Here is a 20188-nt window from a genome sequence, read left to right as displayed (position 1 = left end):
TGTACAAGATGCTACAGGAGTATAGAGTTGACTTTGGAAACCTAAGCATGAGCCAATTATAAAAGATAAAAGGCCTATCGGCCATGGAAAAGACTTTGGACTTTGTCCTGAATTATGAGGAACCCTGAAGTTTTGCAGGACGGGAAGTGACATGATCAGATTTTTACCTTAAAACGACACTGGTAGCAGTGTGGAGAGCAGGAGAAACTGGTGTGTGTGTGTGTGTGTGTGTGTGTGTATTTTTTTAGTGCAGGTGCTGGGGATTGAACCCAGGACCCTGTGCATGCTAAGCATGTGCTCTACTACTGAGCTATCCACTCCCCCTGGAAGCAAAAATACTTTTCCCAGTAATTCTGTTTTGTAGAAAATAGACTGCAGACTGTAACCAGATTATAATAAAAAGAAAAATATTTCAATAAATTATATTCTACATATGCAGAATACGGGAAATAAATAGATCCCAGACATTGAGTCTGCCTTCAATGAAGGAATAAGTGAAAGAACACAGTAGAACAAAGAAAAATGTCACCTGCAGCCCTTCCCTGACTCCCTTCTCCCTCTTCTGCACATTTGTGTCACCAGAGTTGGGAGTATTTTGGATATATAGCGTGGTGAGTGGGAACATGAGAGGGTAATGCAACCAGGAGAAGATATTTATAAAAGCTCAGTACTGCAGACTCTTCTTTCACTACCTACAAGGAATAAGCAGAAATTCAAGCTGTTTTGGAGGAAAGACCCTGTTGAGATAAGAATCTAAGAGTGTACGTAAGGCAAGTTTTCAAAGGCAAATCAACAAAGTGTTGTTTCAATGAGTTATTAAGGTCATACCTTCTCCCAAGGACATACAATCGGATTGGGGTGTTTCCATCTCTGACTGTAAGAAAATCTTTCTTGCTGTTAGCTTAAGGAATGTCCTCACTTCTCTAGTCTAACACACAAAACTACTATGTAATATACTAAACTCAAAATAATCTTTAAAAAATCTTATAACTTTAATGAGTCTGGGAAAAGTTTGTGATGTGCTAAACAGAAAACTGTGTCACCTTGGGAGAGTTATAGTTTAAAGAAGGCTTCCTCTTCCCTCCCCTTTATTGTCTGGACAACTTGAGGTCTACACCAAGATAAAATACCTTCAGTGCTAGTACAATGAAAACTTAGCCTTAAAGAAATTTTATGTCAAGACATCTTGCTATCTGTGAAGCCATTTCATTTCCAATTATGTTGTTTCTATCAAAAAAAAATTGGTCTTGCTTTAAAACACAGCATGACTTTATGTATTTATGATGCATGCATTTTAATATAACAATGAATTACCTATTCCATTTTTACTATAAACTCTAAAAACAAGACATTGTTTTCTGAGAACCACATTTAAAAGTCTTTATGTTATGCTATCATTGCCCCCCCCCCCAAAATAAAGCTTATGTTTAACAGAGCCGATGAACCAGAGGGAGCAAACTGGCAACTCACAGGATGAATGTGGCCCACAGACAGCTTTTCATGGGTCTGAACAGCTTTTGTTTGAATTAGCTGTCAACATAATTGGAAGACTTCATATAAAATTCAGGTTGTCTACCTTCTCTTAAAAATTCTGAGGGTATGGTAACACTGGACCCAAACTGCAGCTTGGGTCCCAAACTGCTGTCTGGTTTTCAGCTTCCTCCTGCACTCTGTCAGCTCCCTGCAATCACTCACGATCCCTGCTAAGACCCTATAGGCATCTGAGTTTGTGATCCCTGAGATAATCCAGCTCTATAAAGTGTGCTAACCAGGAAGAAGAAAATCAGAATTTATTTCCTAACATAATGAAGTTGGTCCATCGAGGTACTCACTTTCAATATCTGAACTCTATAAATGAAAATGCAATGCTATGCCACAGGATGCTGTGAATAGTTAATGCTGTTTTAATGAAGGAAAAAAAAGTTGCTGTTAAAGTCAGAGTCCTTTCCTTTTCTCTATTCTAAAATACCTCTGAAATTTTACTATAACTCTACCAAGTTACCCTTGATAGCACAGAACCATTAACTTCCATTAACTTGAAGTAAAAAAGAAAATTTTAGGATGCTAATTACACAAGCAGAAGTTTTTTTTTTTCCAGTTAAGTAGATGTAGAATATATTAATATCAAGTAATATCTTAACTATTTATTTAACGGAGGTACTGGGGATTGAACCCAGGATTGAACCTAAGCACATGCTGTACCACTGAGCTATACCCACCACCCTTAACTCTTAAATAATATGGTTATGATAGAAATGGCTTTTTCAGAGACATCAAACACCTTTTAAAAAAATTAATTTTAACAAACCACATTATTTGCCATTTATGTTGCATTAATAAAGCACTGTTATCTGAAGTAAAAAGAATTTTCAGTTAACATAGTTGGTAGAAACTCTGAGTTTTTCTGTGATTAACATGTAATGTGGAAGAATGGCTGAATGCTGTCATAAAATATATGACACAACCAGATACGTAATGTGACATGAAACAGAATCTTGATTTTGATTAGCTGTGGTATTTTGGGGCCTGAAACTTGAGAGACGTGTGTGGTCCTAGAAAGGGCTCTCAAGGATCACTGAGTCTATTTCCTTCAATATATGTATGAGGAAAATAAAGCAGACACTGCAATGTTTAAATGAGTATGCAGTATGGGGGCTAAAGTAAAACTAAAGTAGAAATAGGAACACTCATTCTGTACCATTCTGTGCAAGGGAAACTTCTCTCTCCTATAGAACAGGATTCCTAAAAAGCAGTAATAAATCAAAGAATATTTTTAAAAGAAGGCAATTGCCCAATTTCTTAATTACATTTATATGTCTAACAAACCTCTTATTTAAGACAGTAATTCTTACAAACAGCTATACAAACCCATTTCTCTATTCGTTGAGAGGGTTACATCTCAAGACACTACAAAGATTAACAAGTACATCTTTATGGAGTGTTCTGGTATGCTAAGATGGAAAGATATTTTATTATATGTTCTTAACATATTGATTTTTTGGCAATATATCTGCACATTTTTTTGGTAGCTACTAGTCTATAACACTTGTTTTTCATTCATACTAACATTCCTCAATACTTAATCCCCTACCTTTCCTAACTGCATCTTTTCCCCGAGAGATGACAATATAAGATGTCTGGACTCAAATCAAAGGTTCAAAAAGCTTTCTTCTTAATAAATCACTTCAGTGGCTTATTTTCACTTAGATGGTAGATTTTAACATCATTTCCTTCTACAATCTCCATTTTATGCCACTGTTTTGTGGCTTTTTCAGTTGCTGCGTTTACTACTTATTATAGCTGGTGTAGCATTGTCAAGGCAGGAAAGCTAAGATGACTGCCCTGATGAGAACTATTCAATAGAGACAGAGCAGGGAATAATCTTTCCATTTTAGCTAATCCATATAAATGTTTCCTTCCATCAATACAGGCAACCAAATTCTGTATTTGCAAATAACAACTACTTTGAAAATATAAAGTCTTAGGAATAGGAAAACGATGGATACACTACTTCATTGCAGAATAAATTTTTGAAAGCTATTTTCAATTATTTTGTTTCATTTAAAAATAAGTAATTTTATTTTGCCCTCTTGTCAATTCTGGACTGTGTATACTCCACGTGAAATAGAAAGGAAACAGGTGAAATACAATGATGAGGACAGTGGTCAACAGAGAAAAAGTGTGTATCATGGGAGCTGTAATGGAAGGGATATTTCTCCTTTGTCTCTGACAGAGTCAAAGGGACATGGAAAGAGAAAACCAGCCACCTAAAATGTGGTGGATAGCCTTTCTGAGGAGCCCTTGTATTTGGCTTCTTTCAAATATTTACTAGGTTTAGAAACTAGGAGCCCAGTTTTGACCTTTCGACCCATTCTTCCTAAGGCACTAGTCAGTGTTGTACTTTGAGTTGAGATTTAAGCTGTAGCTGAAAGATGAGGATGGGTGCCGTAACAGGAAGAAGGTAAATACTCTCATCTTAAAGATTCCAAAAAATAACTAACAATCACTATTTCATAGGTGTATTACAAAGAAAAATATCCTCCAAGTCCCTAAAATCATTTTTACCAAAGGCATGAATCCTTGCCAGCAAAGTGAGAGGATCTTTTGATCTGGTACCCTTTGGGTGCATTAGGGTTAGAGAAGACTGGTTATAACCATTCTGTGAAACAGTGCTCTGCTGGAGCAGGTCATGCTGGCTTGTCAGAGCTGACTCAACCTTTATTAATTTGCAAATGTTACATGTTACATGATGGAAACTGAGAGCTAGTTTGCCAACAAAGCACTGTGTGAAAGACAAGAGAGTGCTTGAGGTAGACTCCTGTTTCTGCAACTTAACTTACTACTATGACAGAAATGACAGAAAACTTACTTCTCTAGATCAGTTTTCTCAACTGGTAATACTACTAGTATTGTACTTCATATGAGGGACTAAAGACGGTAATAGGAGAAAAGCACTCAGCATACAGAATAACAAGCAGAATTAAGCACTCTATCAATGCTAGTTGTGATTTGTCATACATAGATGGTTCCTATGACTTTGTCCTTAAATTTCAAAGCAATTTTAATGGAATAATGAAGGAGCAAGGGTCCTGAAAAAAAGGCACTGCCAATAATTTCAAAAGAGAACAGGTATGCTTTTTTTTGTTCATTCTTTCCCAGCTACCCTACATGCAAAATTTCTAACTTAGCATACATTTAATTTACTTGCCCTTTTAAGACAAATATCATACAACTAAAAACTGTTAGAGGAGTATTACAATGCCAAAAAAAGAATCTCATGCTTATGGTAAATATTAGCCCTATTTATTGTATGAATGTAGGGCCCAGGTTCACTTTGTGAATGGTACTCCCTGGAATTGTGCAACACAATGGCCCTTTACAAAGCTGTAAGCGATCTTATCACTGATCAGGAATCTCAAACTGACAACGAATACAGCCCACGGAGATGTTTCAGTTGGACAGTACAGAGTTTTTTCTTCTTTTTCTAAAATCTGAAATGTAAATGCCTTTAAGAAATCAACTTAAGCCTACCACTCCCCATTTCTCATGTAAAGTACAGTAAAGTCTGAAGGAAACCAGAAGCAGCTTCAAAAAGAAGCCTCTCCCAGTGAAGTCACAGGATACAATTAACTTCTCCAGGAACTGAGTTGTCAGAATGTGTAAAGATCTGTCTACCAAGGAAACTTGTTACATTCTCATTGCCCAAGGTTTTTATCAGAGGCTGGTCACAAAAGCACCCCTGTGCCCAGCATATTCTAAAATTGTAGACTCCAGAAAGGAAAATAAGTGTTCAACTTAAAACATACCGTTTGTACAGTTTAGGTACAGCAAGCTACTCTTATCATTTACGAAAAGGATTATTTCAGTGTAGAAAGCTGTTTCCCAGTCAAGTTCCCAGACACCAGGCTCAGGTTAATAGGATGGCAGTCTCAGGCCTGTTCAGCTACCTCCTTTTGCATACCTTTAACTTTTCTTCCCTGACAGCCAGAGGGTAGCCTCAGTCCAGCGTTTCTATCTAACACCCCAAAGCCTTCCTTCTCTCACACAAAAATTCTGCACTTATCAATCACTAATAACCCCCACTGCTCCAGTTTTATTAACAAATAAGAATATAATTCAAACTTTACCTTATCAAGCCAAGCAGAAGTTGACTTATCTTCCCTATGTTATTAAGTATCACTCTACCAATCAGAACTTCTAGTTAGCATGAGGTACCTAGGATTCACCCTGAGATATGATTCCAGCTAGAGGTGGAAAACCAGTCACTTAAGCTGCCTGTTGGCTTTGTCACGTAAATATATAATTTCCATTTGACTGTTGGAAATACTGCCAAGGACTCCCATCACTGCCCTGAAGATCCTTCTCATCTCTCACTTCCAATTCTGTTCAACAATGTGCTGAGTCTAAGGCCATATGGATTTGATGTCGGCCACTGAGACGTAGGGCAGAAAGTGTACCAGCTACCAGGTTACTGCTCAAATGTGCCGCCAAGGATCTACTTCTGACCCGCTGGTGAGGAGGCACCTGACCCTGAACAGCCTTCAGCATTCTCTCACCCTAGATGCCTTTTTCAGCACCCAGGAAGCACTGCACCCTTTCCTGAAAAGGTCCACAGCCTCAGAAAACAAACCTTCTCAGTGTCTGTTCCTCAAGGCTCAGGGAGCTGAGGGCCACCATGGCTGCCAGCAAGAGGCTAAGTGGGGCTTAGCAGGCTCCACTGGAGACACATTCAAGTTCTACAGCCCGTGATAGATACCGTGAACCACCTAAAGGGCCTGAGTGCCTTCTGAGGAATCAACTGCCTGGACCAGGAAGAACTGAGTCCTGGAGCTCCTTGACATTGACAGGGCAACCAATTAGGAATGACCAGAACCTGAGCACTGCCTTCGCTCCCCCGTGGGACACTTTATCTGTGCCTAGAAAGGTTACCACTGTTCTACCAATCTGTGCACTGAACAGGACCACAATCACTCTCCCAATAACAATACAGCTTGCTGTCTTGGAAGGATCCAGATCATGAAACCTGGGGAACTGTCAGCTAGGGGTTGATAAGGCCTCAAGCATGGGCCATCTGGCCATCCTGGCCCCTCTGTGCAACACGTTTCTGAGTCCTGAGACCAGTCCTGAAGCTGCTGCTTTAGCCTCACAGCTTGGGAGGGAAAGGATATACCATGTCAGAATTCACTCAGATGCCAGGCAGGAATTTAAGCATATTTTATGGAGATCTTGTTCTGATGAATCTCCTTTATTTGATTAAAGTGGTTTAAAAAGTACATTTGGCATTTGTTGAGATCATTCTCCCAAATAGTGGCAGTTGAAGTACCAGTCAGCTAGGACTGCTGGTGCTATTTAGAAATCTGAAGCAACCCAAGTATAAGTTTTATCTCCTCAAGCTAGAATTGGATTAAAATAAAGATTGGAGAGCCATGGGCCAAGCACTGTCAATTCTCAATCTTTGGAGCTGCTGATGGTTCCTAACTCCCTTCCAAGGAAATGAAAGAGCATCCATTTTGACCTGATGATGGGAAATCCCTTCCCCAATTGGTAGGGCTTGGGGTAGGACTCAAAATTACAGAATATTGGGGAAATAAACCTCAGTCATCTCTTTCAGCATTAAGGAGGGAAAAAGCAAATAGCATCTTTATAATTACCGTAAGTTTTAAATGAGTGAAAACCCTATTCAATCAACTGCAACTTCCACCCCAAAATAAATAAATAAATAAATGACTGCCAAAATAAGAGTAAAAACAATAGCTGACCTTTTTATCAGTGTTTAGCAATCTCAGCTTATTTCAATATAAAGCACCTTCAAAAAACAAGAGAAGCAGTAGAAAAGGTTTCTTCTGACAAAAGAAAATAAGCAGGAAGATTAAAGTTATTTTAATTTTAAAATAAGCTTTATATAATGGTTTTTAAAGACTGGTCAGATTTCATGTAATTTATAAGAAAGAATAAAAAATTTGCTGGCCACAAGCCCAGAGAACTTGCATTGTAGCAAAATACTAAAGTAGGGCATTCACCACAGACAAATGGAACCCTGCAGCTTTACCTAGGCTACAAACAGATTTTCAATCACTAACAAAGCCAAGTCGAACCTAATGCATTTTAAAAATCTGTACACAGTTAATTTAATCAAATGTACTCTGTTTTTATGATCTCAACACTATGCCCTGAAGGTAAACAGCAGCCAGTGTCTCCTTAAATACTTAAGTGGATTTTGAAGTTTGTTAGGACCTTAACATACAAAACTATGTGCTAAGTATTTAAATTGAGCAATTTGGAAGCTATTGTTTACATCATTTATATCATGATTTGCTAACCTTGAAGATAATTTTTTAAATTCCATTATTTTCTTCTTTGAGTACTTAAATATTTACTTGATGATGATTACTACTTTTAATAAAGCATAAAAAGTTCATTGGCAAGTATCAAGCCAAGGTCCCGTAAATGCCTCTAGGGGCCTAAGCAAGTTGAGAATGTAACACAACAGGGACAACCAGAGATATGACACGCTCCATCTAAAGCAGTCAAAAACAAAAAGAGAACACAAACAGTGTGGGCTACACAACACTGTTTGTGAGCTGACAAACGGGCCACAAGTTTGTAACTCCCAAATGAAAGCTTGGAACCAAAATCTAAAGAGTTTTTTTTCTAATATAGTTGCTTCCTGCCACGAAGCAACTTTATAGATTTTGATTAGTGCAAAGTAGTTACATATGGGCTGTGCCACTTACCTGGAGATTTCCTGTCACATATCTACATGTTCTGGATGGGAGTTAACTATAAACATAAATACCTGGAACATTTTTAAACAACCTTTGTTTTTGCTTTCCATAAAATTGCAAATACTTATTTTCATTACATAAAAATGGAATACCACTACTGAAGTAGGCATTTTACCTGTTTAAGAAATCGGTCAGATGCGTTGCTGTGCTTGGCTAACACACTTGGCAGAGAAGGATTAGCATATTCAAACTGAGGATTGTAGGTATAGTCAGCCTTGAAGAATCTCAGTTTTTCTTTCTCCAAGTTGGTGGGCTTTATAGCAGTCAGTATACAAAACTTCTTTCCAGAAAAGTCATCTCCTTTTTCAAAGCTTCTAGAGAGCTGAGGCTGCGGCTTTGGCTTTGGAAGAGTAGAGAAGTGGCATCGCTTGACCTTCCTTTCGCTTGGGGGTTTGGGTGGAGGTACTATGCTGCTTCCTGTAACAGAGATACCATGTGTAAACTTTACAGGACTTGACACTGAACTAGTGACAAAAGCAGCAGGCTGCCTTTCTAGACAGCACCAAGTGCTGCTGCGCACCACGGGCACTGGGGCTTTCATCTTGTGAAGCTCTTTACTGCGACAAGAGCTAGGGGATTTGCTGGGTTTTCTACATCTTTTGGAGTAGGTGGAGGAAGGTTGTTTCTGTGAATGATGCTTTCTCTCCTCTTTGCTCTGCAGTAGGACATTGTAACTACTGGTTCCAGTTGTGAAAATGTCCTTCAGTATTCCAGGAGATAAATGTGAAATGCTTCTTTTACTGTCAATGATCAACGACTCTTCTGCATTTAGAACAGACTTCTTAGCAAGTTCTTGCTCAGGCCAGTGCAGCTTTTCTGTGTTAAAAAACAAAATCAAAACAAAAGAAATAACAAAGGCACCAGATGAAGCAAATAGTTTACTATATAAAAAGCATTCTGAAGGCTCTGTAAACTTTATAATTTTGCAACAATCTTTACCAAAGACATTTTAAATGTTAAAAGAATATATTACTACACTTTGGTCATGCTAATGCCACTTACATATGAGTGTATACATGCTAAATTATCGGTAAAAATCCTCAACTTCAAACCACTTAGATGATCAAAGTCAAATAAAAATGTAAGATAATACACATAAATAATCTGAATACCCAACTCTATCAGATAATATGGATTTTATAGAAAGGATATAGTTTTCAATAGTAATACCAATGTCAAAGTAAAACTCAAGATACTTTCAAAGCCAATACAATCTTGAAATCTGACACAACATATAAAGGTAGCCATCAGTAAAAGAAGGACAACACTGTCTTAGCTATCTCAAAAAACATTTTTAAGATTAAATAAATGATATGTGTATGCTCAGGCATGTTTTAGTAATGTCACTCAGTATTACTTGGTTGATTTTCTTAATTGTAGGTGACAGGTTAAGATTAAAGAAAAATCAACTATTCTTGCCAAGACAGGAAAAAAAAAGTGTAATCACTATGTAAAATATCAGTATATCACATGTCACAATAAAGAGAGGTCAGTTTTGCCTTTAGATCTCAGAAGTGCTATAAAGAGGTAAGAATCAATTGAAATACTGTTGTTCATGCACTGTTTTAAAGCTGTGTTGATTTACACTCTTTCATTGCACAAATATAGGAATACTGCTAAGTAGGTACATGGATCTGAAAAACATCTGTATAAATGCATTGTTCTTGCCATCAATCAGCTCTAATCTGGCTCTGTAGGCAAAGCAGTCCTATGCAGATCTGAGTGATAACACAAAGTAGTTCAAGCTTGTATATGAAAAACAAAAGATACAGACAATAACCTAGAGTTCAGAGAAGGAAGAGAGCAATGTGAAGACAAGCAGGTGAGCAGATTTCAGGTAAACCTTTTAGAGCATTCAAATTCAGTTCTAAATCGACGAAGTGTTTGAGGTTGTCCTAAATCTTGCTATTTGAACTCCTATCTGCTTATAAACCTTATAAGCCTTTTCTAAATCCTTTCTGCAAATGTGATATATGATCCTCTCAAGCAGCTCTACTTTCCAAGTCTCATGGACCTTACATCCTCTAGCCCTCAACCTCTGGCTCCTACTATGGAGACAATTTAAGTGCTAGCTGACTTGGACAGCTGCCTGCCTTGCCGCGGACACGTTTTTATTCCATTTTTTTTTAAACCTGCTTATTCACATAGATCTGTCACTTATTCAAGATCATACATTTAGGAGCCTTTCAATAATATGTAGTAAAAAATAATCATAACAATAATAATAGCAGTCACTATTTGTTGACACATTTATGGGAATTTGGGATTTCACCAAAAACTGCACGTTATATCACTTAAGCTTCAGAAATGTTAATCTGCTCAAGGTTATGTGGCAAGAAAGTAGTGAGCAGCAAACTGTGATATGAATGTAAATGTGTCTGATTATGGAGTCCATGCTCATTCTATTATACATGATCATTCATCCAATTATCAGCAGACATTTAGTATTAAGTCTGCTACATGCACAGTACTACATGGTAACCTGAATAACTGATGTACTAAGATAGGTACCAGGACCATGTTTTATTCATCTTTCTCTTTCCAACAACTAGCATAGTATCTGGTAGACATTCAATAAATGTACACTGAATAAAGGAATGAATGAATGAATGAATGGCATGACCATAAACATGCCATTCTCTAACCATTTAGGTACAGGTATTTGTAGTTCTGGAACCATTCTATATTTCTATAAGGAGATCACTGCAGAAGTGGAAATACAACAGAAGACTCTGAACCAGTGGTTCTCAACTAGGAGCAATTTTGTCCCCAGGGGACACTTGGTTGTCACAACTAGGGAGGGGTACTCTAGCATCTTGTGGGTAGACGCCAGGGATGATGCTAAACATCCTTCAATGCATAGGACAGCCTCCTACAACAAAAGTACTTGCCCTAAAATGGTGCCAAGGCAGAGAAACCCTGCCCTAAATGTAAGTTTTTAAAGCCCAGAAGACACAGGGTTTAGGGTAAAGAAACAGTATCAGGTCAAAGCAGATAATAAACAATCCAATTATGTAAGGTACTTAGAAGTCCTCTTAGTTAACATTTTATAGGCCAATATGTGAACTTTGAGTCCTGCTGTCTAAAGATAAAAGTATGAACTTGCAAGGGCTAAATAAAATGTCTACTACATGTACAAGTTGAGAGGTAGGAACCAGACTGCACAAGGTCATGTTGAAGGTTGACTGTACAAAGAAGCCATTCAATAATGTTAAAAACCAGCCCCAAATAAACAGAACAAACAAAACTCCCATCAGGGGCTGGTAGGTCCCAGGTCCTCAAGGGTTTCACACTTAAGTGCTGCCAACTGATAGTTAGAACTGGGCAGGCTGGGCAAACACAGGCTGCAGTCCAAATGCCCACTGAACAATGTCAGTTTCCCTAACAAGGCACCACAAGTTTAGGAGGCAAGAGGTGATAACGAAAGGAAGACTGAAATGGACACTGAAAGGAAAAGAGCAAGAGAACCTAGATAAGAATAAGGGAATCACAAACCTAGAAAAGCCGGGTAAGAACTAGACACAGCCTGAAAGTTAAAGGGAGGTAATCAGGTTTTTCTCACTTGGTCTCCATAATAAAAGGGGAAAGTTGCCTCAAATTAAAATCAGTGAATAAAACTATGCTAAAGAACTCCTAATTTTAGTGATTTATTACAGGTGTATGGATTTTTTAAAAAACTGAATATTCAATGTAAAAATGCTTTCCTTGGTTCCTAAGACTCAGTAGCTTTATGACCAAAGAGCTGTGTTCATAGAATTCTGTTGTTTTGTCATAAAGCATCTGTGACCGCTAAATTCATAATTTTGCCCCATCTCAAACAACCTGTACACTTTAGGATACAAAAAAGAAAGTCCCAAACCACCTGTCAAAACAGGAGTTGGAGGTGGGAGAGAGGTGACCGTGTGTATGACAAAACCCCTTCACCCATCTCAGGAGTTGCAGCCTTTCAGTTTCAGTTCAGCTGCTAATTTCCACCTGAGAGGTTTAGCAACAGTGCTTTCAAAGCTCCATCTGCTGAAAAGTAGTCTGGGAGTGCTGATAGTGTATTTGTTTACTAAAAGCCTATCCTGCCAAGTGTTGATATCCTGTGAAGTTCATGAATGTGGGGCAGGTGGTCCTTCAAACAACTCTTACAAGATGGATATAAATTAACTCCTCAGAGTCACGCTAATCATATTTTAGTTGTTAAGTACTAGAGAATCTAAAATACTGTTTTTGTAATTTTAAATACCATCATTTACTTTAAGAAAAAAAGACTTTTAAACACATATAAAAGCATTATAAAAAGACAAGATTTCAATGAAGAACACCTTATTCTAACTCTTTTTTTTCCAGAAAAATTAAAACTTTTTTTAAGCACAAGCAGGCTTCTTTGGACTGAAACTCATTTTTTCTAGTAAAAGTAATAAAAGAAATAAAAATCATACTTTCTCATATTAAAAGTCACTATATAATGTAACATTTTAGCTAACAGCAATTTGCTTCACTAAAGCTGTGGGAAAAAAAAAAATTTGTTGATCAAGGAAGTCATTCACCCCAATCTGATTACCCATATTGAGAGAAAAAGGGGAAATAATATTACATTAAAAGTGATACTCAGTACATTCACAAGTAGGTAAATATACTGAAATTACCAACACAATGAAAGCTTAATTTGTATCTAGAACAGCAGAAAATAATACCAGTATTCCTGGCTTCCATTCCCAGCTCTTTCAATAACCTCTCTGTAATATCAGCCTAATCACTAAACTCATCAGTGCCTCATGTTCCTCATCGAAAGGAATGGGAGAGAGAGGGGAACACTGCTCACTAAACTCTTAGTGTTTCATAACTGAATAGGTGAGGTTTCACAGTAATTATAAGGTCCCTGGTTGAAAGGAAGATTAGATCATCGAAACAAAGCTTGGTGGAGAATACCATTCAACCTATTTTGGCCCATAAAATGGCAATTTCATATGGTTCACTAATACTTATGAAACCTAAGAATCTGGGATAATTTTATAACACAAAACAATAGGCTGCTTGATTACAAACAGAAGAAAAGGCAAAATAAAGCAAAACAATCCCCCAAAAGATAAACACTTTAATTTTACTAAGATGTTCATCACTTAAAACTCATACAATATCTGTCAACAGCAGAAAGGATGAATAAATTGTGTTATATTCATACAAGTGAATACTATATTGCAATGAAAAAGAACAAGTTGAGATTGCAAGCAACAATATAGATGAATGTCACAGACAATACTAAGCAAACAAGGCCAGATCAAGAGAGTACATACTGTATAATTCCATTTATATGTAGTTCAAAAACAGGCAAAACTAACATATGGAATTAGAAGGCAGGACAGTGGTTACCTTTGAGTAAGGAATTATAACCTGGGAGGAGGTACCAGGGTACTGGGGCTAGCAATGCTCTATATCTTGTTCTGGGCAGTGGTTACATAGGTATAGATTCATCAGGCTGCACATTTAAGACTTACACACTTTACTGAATATAAGTTACACCAGAATTTTTGAAAAGGTATATAAAAAGTCAGTATCCTTAAAAGCATATTCATTGCCCAAGTTGTCTGCATTATAACAGATAGTCTATTAATTACAATATCTCTAAATTCAACATTATCCAATATAGTTTCTCAACTGTAAGTAAAAAGAGAGAGATCAAAAGGCTAGTATCATTCAAGAACTGAGAAACTCAACTGTACTGAGGATTTTTAAAAACGTCACAGTCCCAGGTAGGAGCACTTTAATGTTACTCTATTAGCAAGGATTCTTATAATGTGACACTATTGGGTTTTTTTGGTCAAAATCTGCTGTGTGTGTGTGTGTGTGTGTGTGTGTGTGTCTTTTTGTTTGTTTGTCTGCAGTCAGAAACATTTAGGGTATTCGATAATGCCAGAAAATGATGGTTGTGATAAAAGAAACAGCATTAAACACCACCTAAAACAATAGTGAACATGAGAGAAGACAAACTTCCCCAGGAAGACAAAACTCCTCATCATGGCACATGAAGTCACTCATGGTCAGGTCACTCTGCCTCCCTGGCCTCATCGTGCACAGTGTTCCCCCTTAGGCAGCCCCTTCTAGCCTCCTTTCATTTTGTCAATCCCTCACACTCACCACTCTCTCTCCAGACACAACCTCTTCACATTCTGCTCCCTATGTTTGGAGAGCCCTTTCTTCCTCTCTCTGTTATATTATTTGCTATTCATCCTTCAGTTCAAATATCACTTGTTCAGGAAATCTTCCCTTGAAGGTTCTTTGACTCACTTGTCATGGCTGCAGTCCTGTATTTGTTTATTTGATGGCCTTCCCCATCACTGAAATTATAAGTCCCATTATGGCATACATCTGTATTTGGTTTTGCTTACTTAATGCCCTGAGAGGTGGCCAACGAAAGAGAATATTTGAGAGAAGAGAAAGGATATAGGATTTGAATGCCTGAAGGTGGAGGAAAATATCATACCAGACGCATTCATTTTTTAAAATGAAACAATCAGTGATGTTGAGGACAAGTTTTAATGGCAGGTGTTACTGCTGCAGGACAAACAGGAGCTGTGTGCCTAAGTGTATTCATCCCCGATGGCCAAACACTGCTGTCAAGACTTTTGTCTCCAGTATTTTTAAACATTCACTTTTGTTACAAAGGAGCTTCATTTCCAGATGATTCATTAATCACTTCTTATATCACATACAAAATATGGGCAGTAGGAATTCATAAGTTAACATAGTCTTATATTGAATGGCTTCTGACAGCATTTGGTTACTCACTGAATGAGCTAGATGTCTTCTTTCCTATCCTGAAAACAATTTTATAGTCAAGTAAAATGTGATCTTTCAGGTAAAAATTACTACAGATTTGCCTGTGATAAAAACTTAAAAACAACACCTGGAGTAAACTGCCAGCTAATGTACCACTGATATTAAATGAGATCTTCATGTTGAATTTTGCAGCTTAAATCAGCATGTAGTCATTGGAACAGCCTTCTGACTTTCCTACTGGTTGAGATAATGGGCTCTGGAATGGAGCTTCTCCGGTTTGAATCTTGGCTGTTTATTAGCATCTGTGACCTTGACCAAGTTATTTACCATCTTTGTGCTGCAGTTTCCTTATCTGTAAAAAGGGATAATAACACTATAGACCTCACAGTATTGGTATGAGGATCAAAAAAGTTAATATATGTGAAGTGCTGAGAACAGTGCTGGCCTGCACTAAGCAGCACGTGTTATTTATCAGCATTGTTATTATATTCACTATTATATTCGGCTCCCAGAGAAATACTCCAAGGAATAATGTAAATGGAAAAATATTTAGGATCATAAAATTTGGATTCCTGAGGTAAATTTAACATTAATAAATTCAACGTTCTAGAATCAACATTTTAGTAGCTTTAGTATAATAAACTATCTTCTTTTAAAAGCTATGTGGTGGCAAAGAAATCTCTGATTTGATTCCATTTCACACAGTATACATAGCATACACATCTTTAGTTTACTTCTCCAATCAGCAGTTCCACCAGGATGTTATACTTAGATCCTATTAAACCATGAAGAGTAAGTCAAAAGTGGGTAAGATAGGCAGGTACATAGGAAGTGATTTCAGAAACAAGTAACTGCTTTAGTCCTGAAATAAAAAACAACCAGTTTGCTCTATATTTATAGCTATTTTAGAGCTGAAAAGAAATGAACACATTTCCATCAGTACTCTCACCAACAATCAAGCTCTTAATGCTAACCAGAAGAGCATGGGCTTCTTAGAAATCAATGAATAGTGTGGGGATAGTAAGGGGGAAAGGGGCCATGCTTTCGGCTAAACTCTCTTCATAGTTTCTAGCAGTCAAAACTGGGCTTTCTGATATGTCAGCGAAATGCTGGGCATGGGGTTCTAGAACTATCATTTTAACTAGTCAAGAACCATATAAAATAAATGGAGAAATGATTTTGAAAAATAATCAGTCAGCTGTTTTAAATTTGAGGCTTGAATTGTCTCAAATGGCTATTTGAATTTTTACTAAGCTATAGAAATTCACTGCCGAATTATCTATCTCAGGATATGCAACACGCAAAGCTGGATTGATAAGTGTATTGTCAATCAACTATAGAAAGGGAGTTGAGGCAAGAGGAGTGAGTCTATTATAAAGTCTCTCTCCTGAAACTTCCAACTCTGCATATTGAAAATCAGGAGATCCACTTCGTATTGCCGACTGACTGGTCACAACATCCTCTTTCTAAAACTAATATCATCTTTATTATCTAATATTATCTAAAACTAATATTATTCTTTCTCTATAATGATTGCCATGCTAATCATTTAATAACCTTCACTTTGACAGAATTTAGTATATTTTTCATCAAGGCAGTGGTTCTCAAATGAGGGAGGAGGCATGGTAATTCTGCTCTCCAGGAGACATTTGACAATATCTGGAGACATTTTTGGTTGTTAAAATTCTGTGTGCGGTGGGACGAGAGGGTTTACTATCTACATATTAACAGTGCCCAAGTTGAGAGACCCTGCTCCAAGACAAAAAGAAGATAGTTTTTTTTAAGTAACTTTCAATATTTTCATTGTATTTTAAGATGAAAGAATAGCATCTATATAAAATTACTTTAAAAAAATCTAATGCCAATTTAAGTTGCCTCTTAAATGTTAGATCTTGTAATTGTCCATGCTTCCTGTCAACATAAATAACAACAAGATGAATTACAGGAGTTATGACTGCACAAAATCAGCTCCCTATTTTCTAACATGGAACATGAAATAAAGTAGTATAAAATTAAGACCATAAATATTTTCATTAAAGATTAATTTCGTTACACAATTTAAAATTTTGCAGAAAAATGTCTATTAGGTACTGCAATGCCCTAAAGTAAAAAAACCTGGCCTTATTTCTAGACGAGACATTTCCCTTTACTCTGTTGTTCTTCGTTGTTTTTAGTCATGATGCTAGACTACAACAAACCCTGTCTTGTAGTAATGTTAGAATCAAATGACGGGAAAATGGCCTAGGAAATTATTTCAATATTATACAAGATAATTTTTAAATAGTTAATAGTCAACAGTTTTTTTTTTAAAATAACAAAACGCAAGTAAACTTTCTGACCTGGGGTCTAAATACCCATTTTTTGCGTTTGATATAATAAATACATGCTATAGAGTGACCTCTTAATACCAACTCAAAACGTTCTGACTTAACAATAAAAGCATACATACAAAGAAACAGTATAAATGCTGATATACAGAGATGTGCTCTTTTGCTTAGCTCTGATTTTTCTGAGCATTCTAGAAAATTAGATCTTGGTGCAATATAATGCCCAATTACATACCTAATACGCTTTGAAACAGAATTTAACAGTATTTAGACTGTACATTTGTAGGGCCAGTAAACTATTATAGTCGACCTCACTACAGTTCACAGCACGTGCTTACTTATAATAAGTGACAAAAGGAAAAAGGACCGTTTTTCTCTCTTCCCTGCGCACATTTCTCCAGTGCACCTCCAGCGCGCTCCGCACTGTTCCCGGCGTCGGTTTGGTTACCGGAGCCCACATCCCACATTTACCTCGGCCTCCGGGCGGACCCTCCCCATACTCGAAGCAAACAGCCGGGAGGACGCTAGCCGCCCCTGCCAGCCCAGGCTGCCAGCCCTTCTCGGCACTCACCTGTCACGCGAATGGACTCCAGCATCGTCCCGCTGAGGCCGCGGGCGGCGGGCCCCCGGGCGCTACGGGCGAGGGACTGACAAGAGCCGGGCGGGCCGCCCCTCGCCTCTGGCCCGTGCCGCAGAAGCGGGGTCGTGGCGGGAGGGTGCTCTCCGCGACGTGGGGCACGGAAAGGGGGTAAGGACGGCCAAAAACGGGTGGACACAGAGCCGCAAGCAGTGTTCCCTCCAGCCCTCAGGTGCTGGAAGGTACTCAAGGCCGCCCAACGGTGTGCAGCTGCCCCTCGTACCCGCCTCCGTGACGTTGCCGCTCCCCCGTTGCTAGGAAACGCTTCTCGCCGTCCGCGTGCGCTGAGTTTCACAGAGCCTGCGCCACTGGAGGCGCTCGAGCAACGGCGGACAGGCGCTCCGGAAGAGAGAAGGAACTACAACTCCCGGCGTGCACAGCGCAGGTCCCCGCCGCGGGGGCTGGTGGGCTGGGCTCTGGGAGAGGCTCAGGTCTCCAGCCTTTGGAATTCTCGTATTTTAACTGATCATCTCCGTAGACTTTTTTTTTTTTTTTTTTTGCATTCCTTTTAATTGAAGTATAGTCAGTTTATAAAGTTATGTCAATTTCTGGTGTACAGCATAATGTTTCAGACATATATACATACACATGTTCATTTTCATACTATTTTTCACTATAGGTTACTATAAGATATTGAATATAGTTTTTTGTGCTGCACAGTATAAATTTGTTTACCTACTTTATATATAGTAGTTACTATTTGTGTGTTGTTGAAGAGGGCCTAACTCCTATAGCCTCACAAGAGAGAGGCGGTGTGACACTCAGTCCCAATTGTGAATTGCACACCGAGTCTCTTCCGCCTTTTAGTTGCCTTTCCGGGTGCAAAAGCTGAAAACTATAGATTGTGGCTGGTAATAGTGAAAGTGCTGGGAGCTCAACTACATTTACTAGTTAAGTACCTTGGCATAATATCCTTAATACTAAAATACAGATTCTAATTTATGGGCAGTTGATAGGGGCTAAATGTTTTTTGTTTATTACTGGCATGGGAAATATAGAGACTACACCATTTGCTGAACATTTTTTGAGTTTCTGAGACAGGCCTTGAGGATGTAAACAAGGAAAATGAATTGTCTGGAACTACCAGTCTAGGAGGAACTCATAAGATACTGTTGGCACTGTCAATTTTCAGAGCCACACTTTCTCTTTATCCTTCCTCAAGGTTGAGACAGGACACAGAAATAATCGTGGGATGTGTTTTCCAACTCAGGAACAAAAGGAAAGTGAAGTTATGTCAGGAACATTGTACTCTGAGAATGACAGAAAACATGTGAGAATCTGTATATTTTTCATCAATTAGGGAGGAACAGTGGAAATTTGACAGTGGATAACCCCACATCCTATTCTGTCAGAAAAATCCTGTGACTACTGTCTTTAGACTATATCCAGAATCCAGCCACTTCTCATTATCACCACTGCCACCATTCTGGCTCAAGCCACCACTATCATTTGTCTGGATTACAGCTATAGTAGCCTCCTAGATGAACTCTGTATTTCCATTCTTGCCCTCTTCACTTTATTATCAAAACTCAGCAGTCAGCGTGATCCTGTTAAAAAGTCGGATGTCAGTTCTCTGTGAAAAGCACTTCAGTGGCTTCGTTTCTTACCAGTGAGGTCCTTCAGTGACGTAGCCTCCTGTCATCTCTTTGGTCCCATCTTCCACTACTCCCCCCCTTGGTCTCCTCCAGACATGCTGGTCTCCTTGACATTCCTCAACTATACCAAGCACTGCTTCACCTCACAACCTTTGCAATTTCGGATTTCCCCTGCCTGGAATACTGCCCTCCTTCCCTAACCCCATCTTTATGTCCACAGGACTAGCTCCTTCACTTCTTTCAGGACTTAATCCAAATGTCACCTGTTAGTGAGGCCTTTCCTGGCTGTTCAATTTAAAATTTCACTCCTTTCTCAGATTTTCTATCCCCCTTCTCTGCTTTATTTTTTTTCCCTTTAGCACTTAACATTATCTAATTTATTATGTATTTTACTGATTTATCTTGATTATTGTCTGTCTCCATCTCTAGAGCAAAATTTCCACAAGTGTGATTTTTGATTGTTCACTGCTACATTTCCAGCACCTAGAACAGTGTCTGGCACAAAGTCGGTACTTAATAAATTATTTGTAAGTTAATGAATAAGTAGATAATAGAAAGTATGCATTTTCAATGATAACT

The 20188-nt window shown here is 38.2% G+C and overlaps 1 protein-coding gene across 1 annotated transcript in view; it reads right to left on the bottom strand.

Moving 5' to 3' along the window:
• Positions 1–18496, bottom strand: part of KIAA0895 (KIAA0895 ortholog) — a 25726-nt gene extending 7230 nt beyond the window's left edge. Inside the window, 3 exon segments of the mRNA XM_032482950.1 lie at positions 8378–8390; positions 8392–9101; positions 17949–18496. Coding sequence (XP_032338841.1) covers positions 8378–8390; positions 8392–9101; positions 17949–17973 — 748 coding nt within the window. The 5' untranslated portion in view covers positions 17974–18496.
• Between the last annotated feature and the right edge of the window lie 1692 nt (positions 18497–20188).

Source organism: Camelus ferus, chromosome 7 (genome assembly GCF_009834535.1).
Source record: "Camelus ferus isolate YT-003-E chromosome 7, BCGSAC_Cfer_1.0, whole genome shotgun sequence".
Lineage (NCBI taxonomy): Eukaryota > Metazoa > Chordata > Mammalia > Artiodactyla > Camelidae > Camelus > Camelus ferus.
Note: the sequence above shows the minus strand (reverse complement) of the source record. Positions and strands in the feature narration are given on the sequence as shown.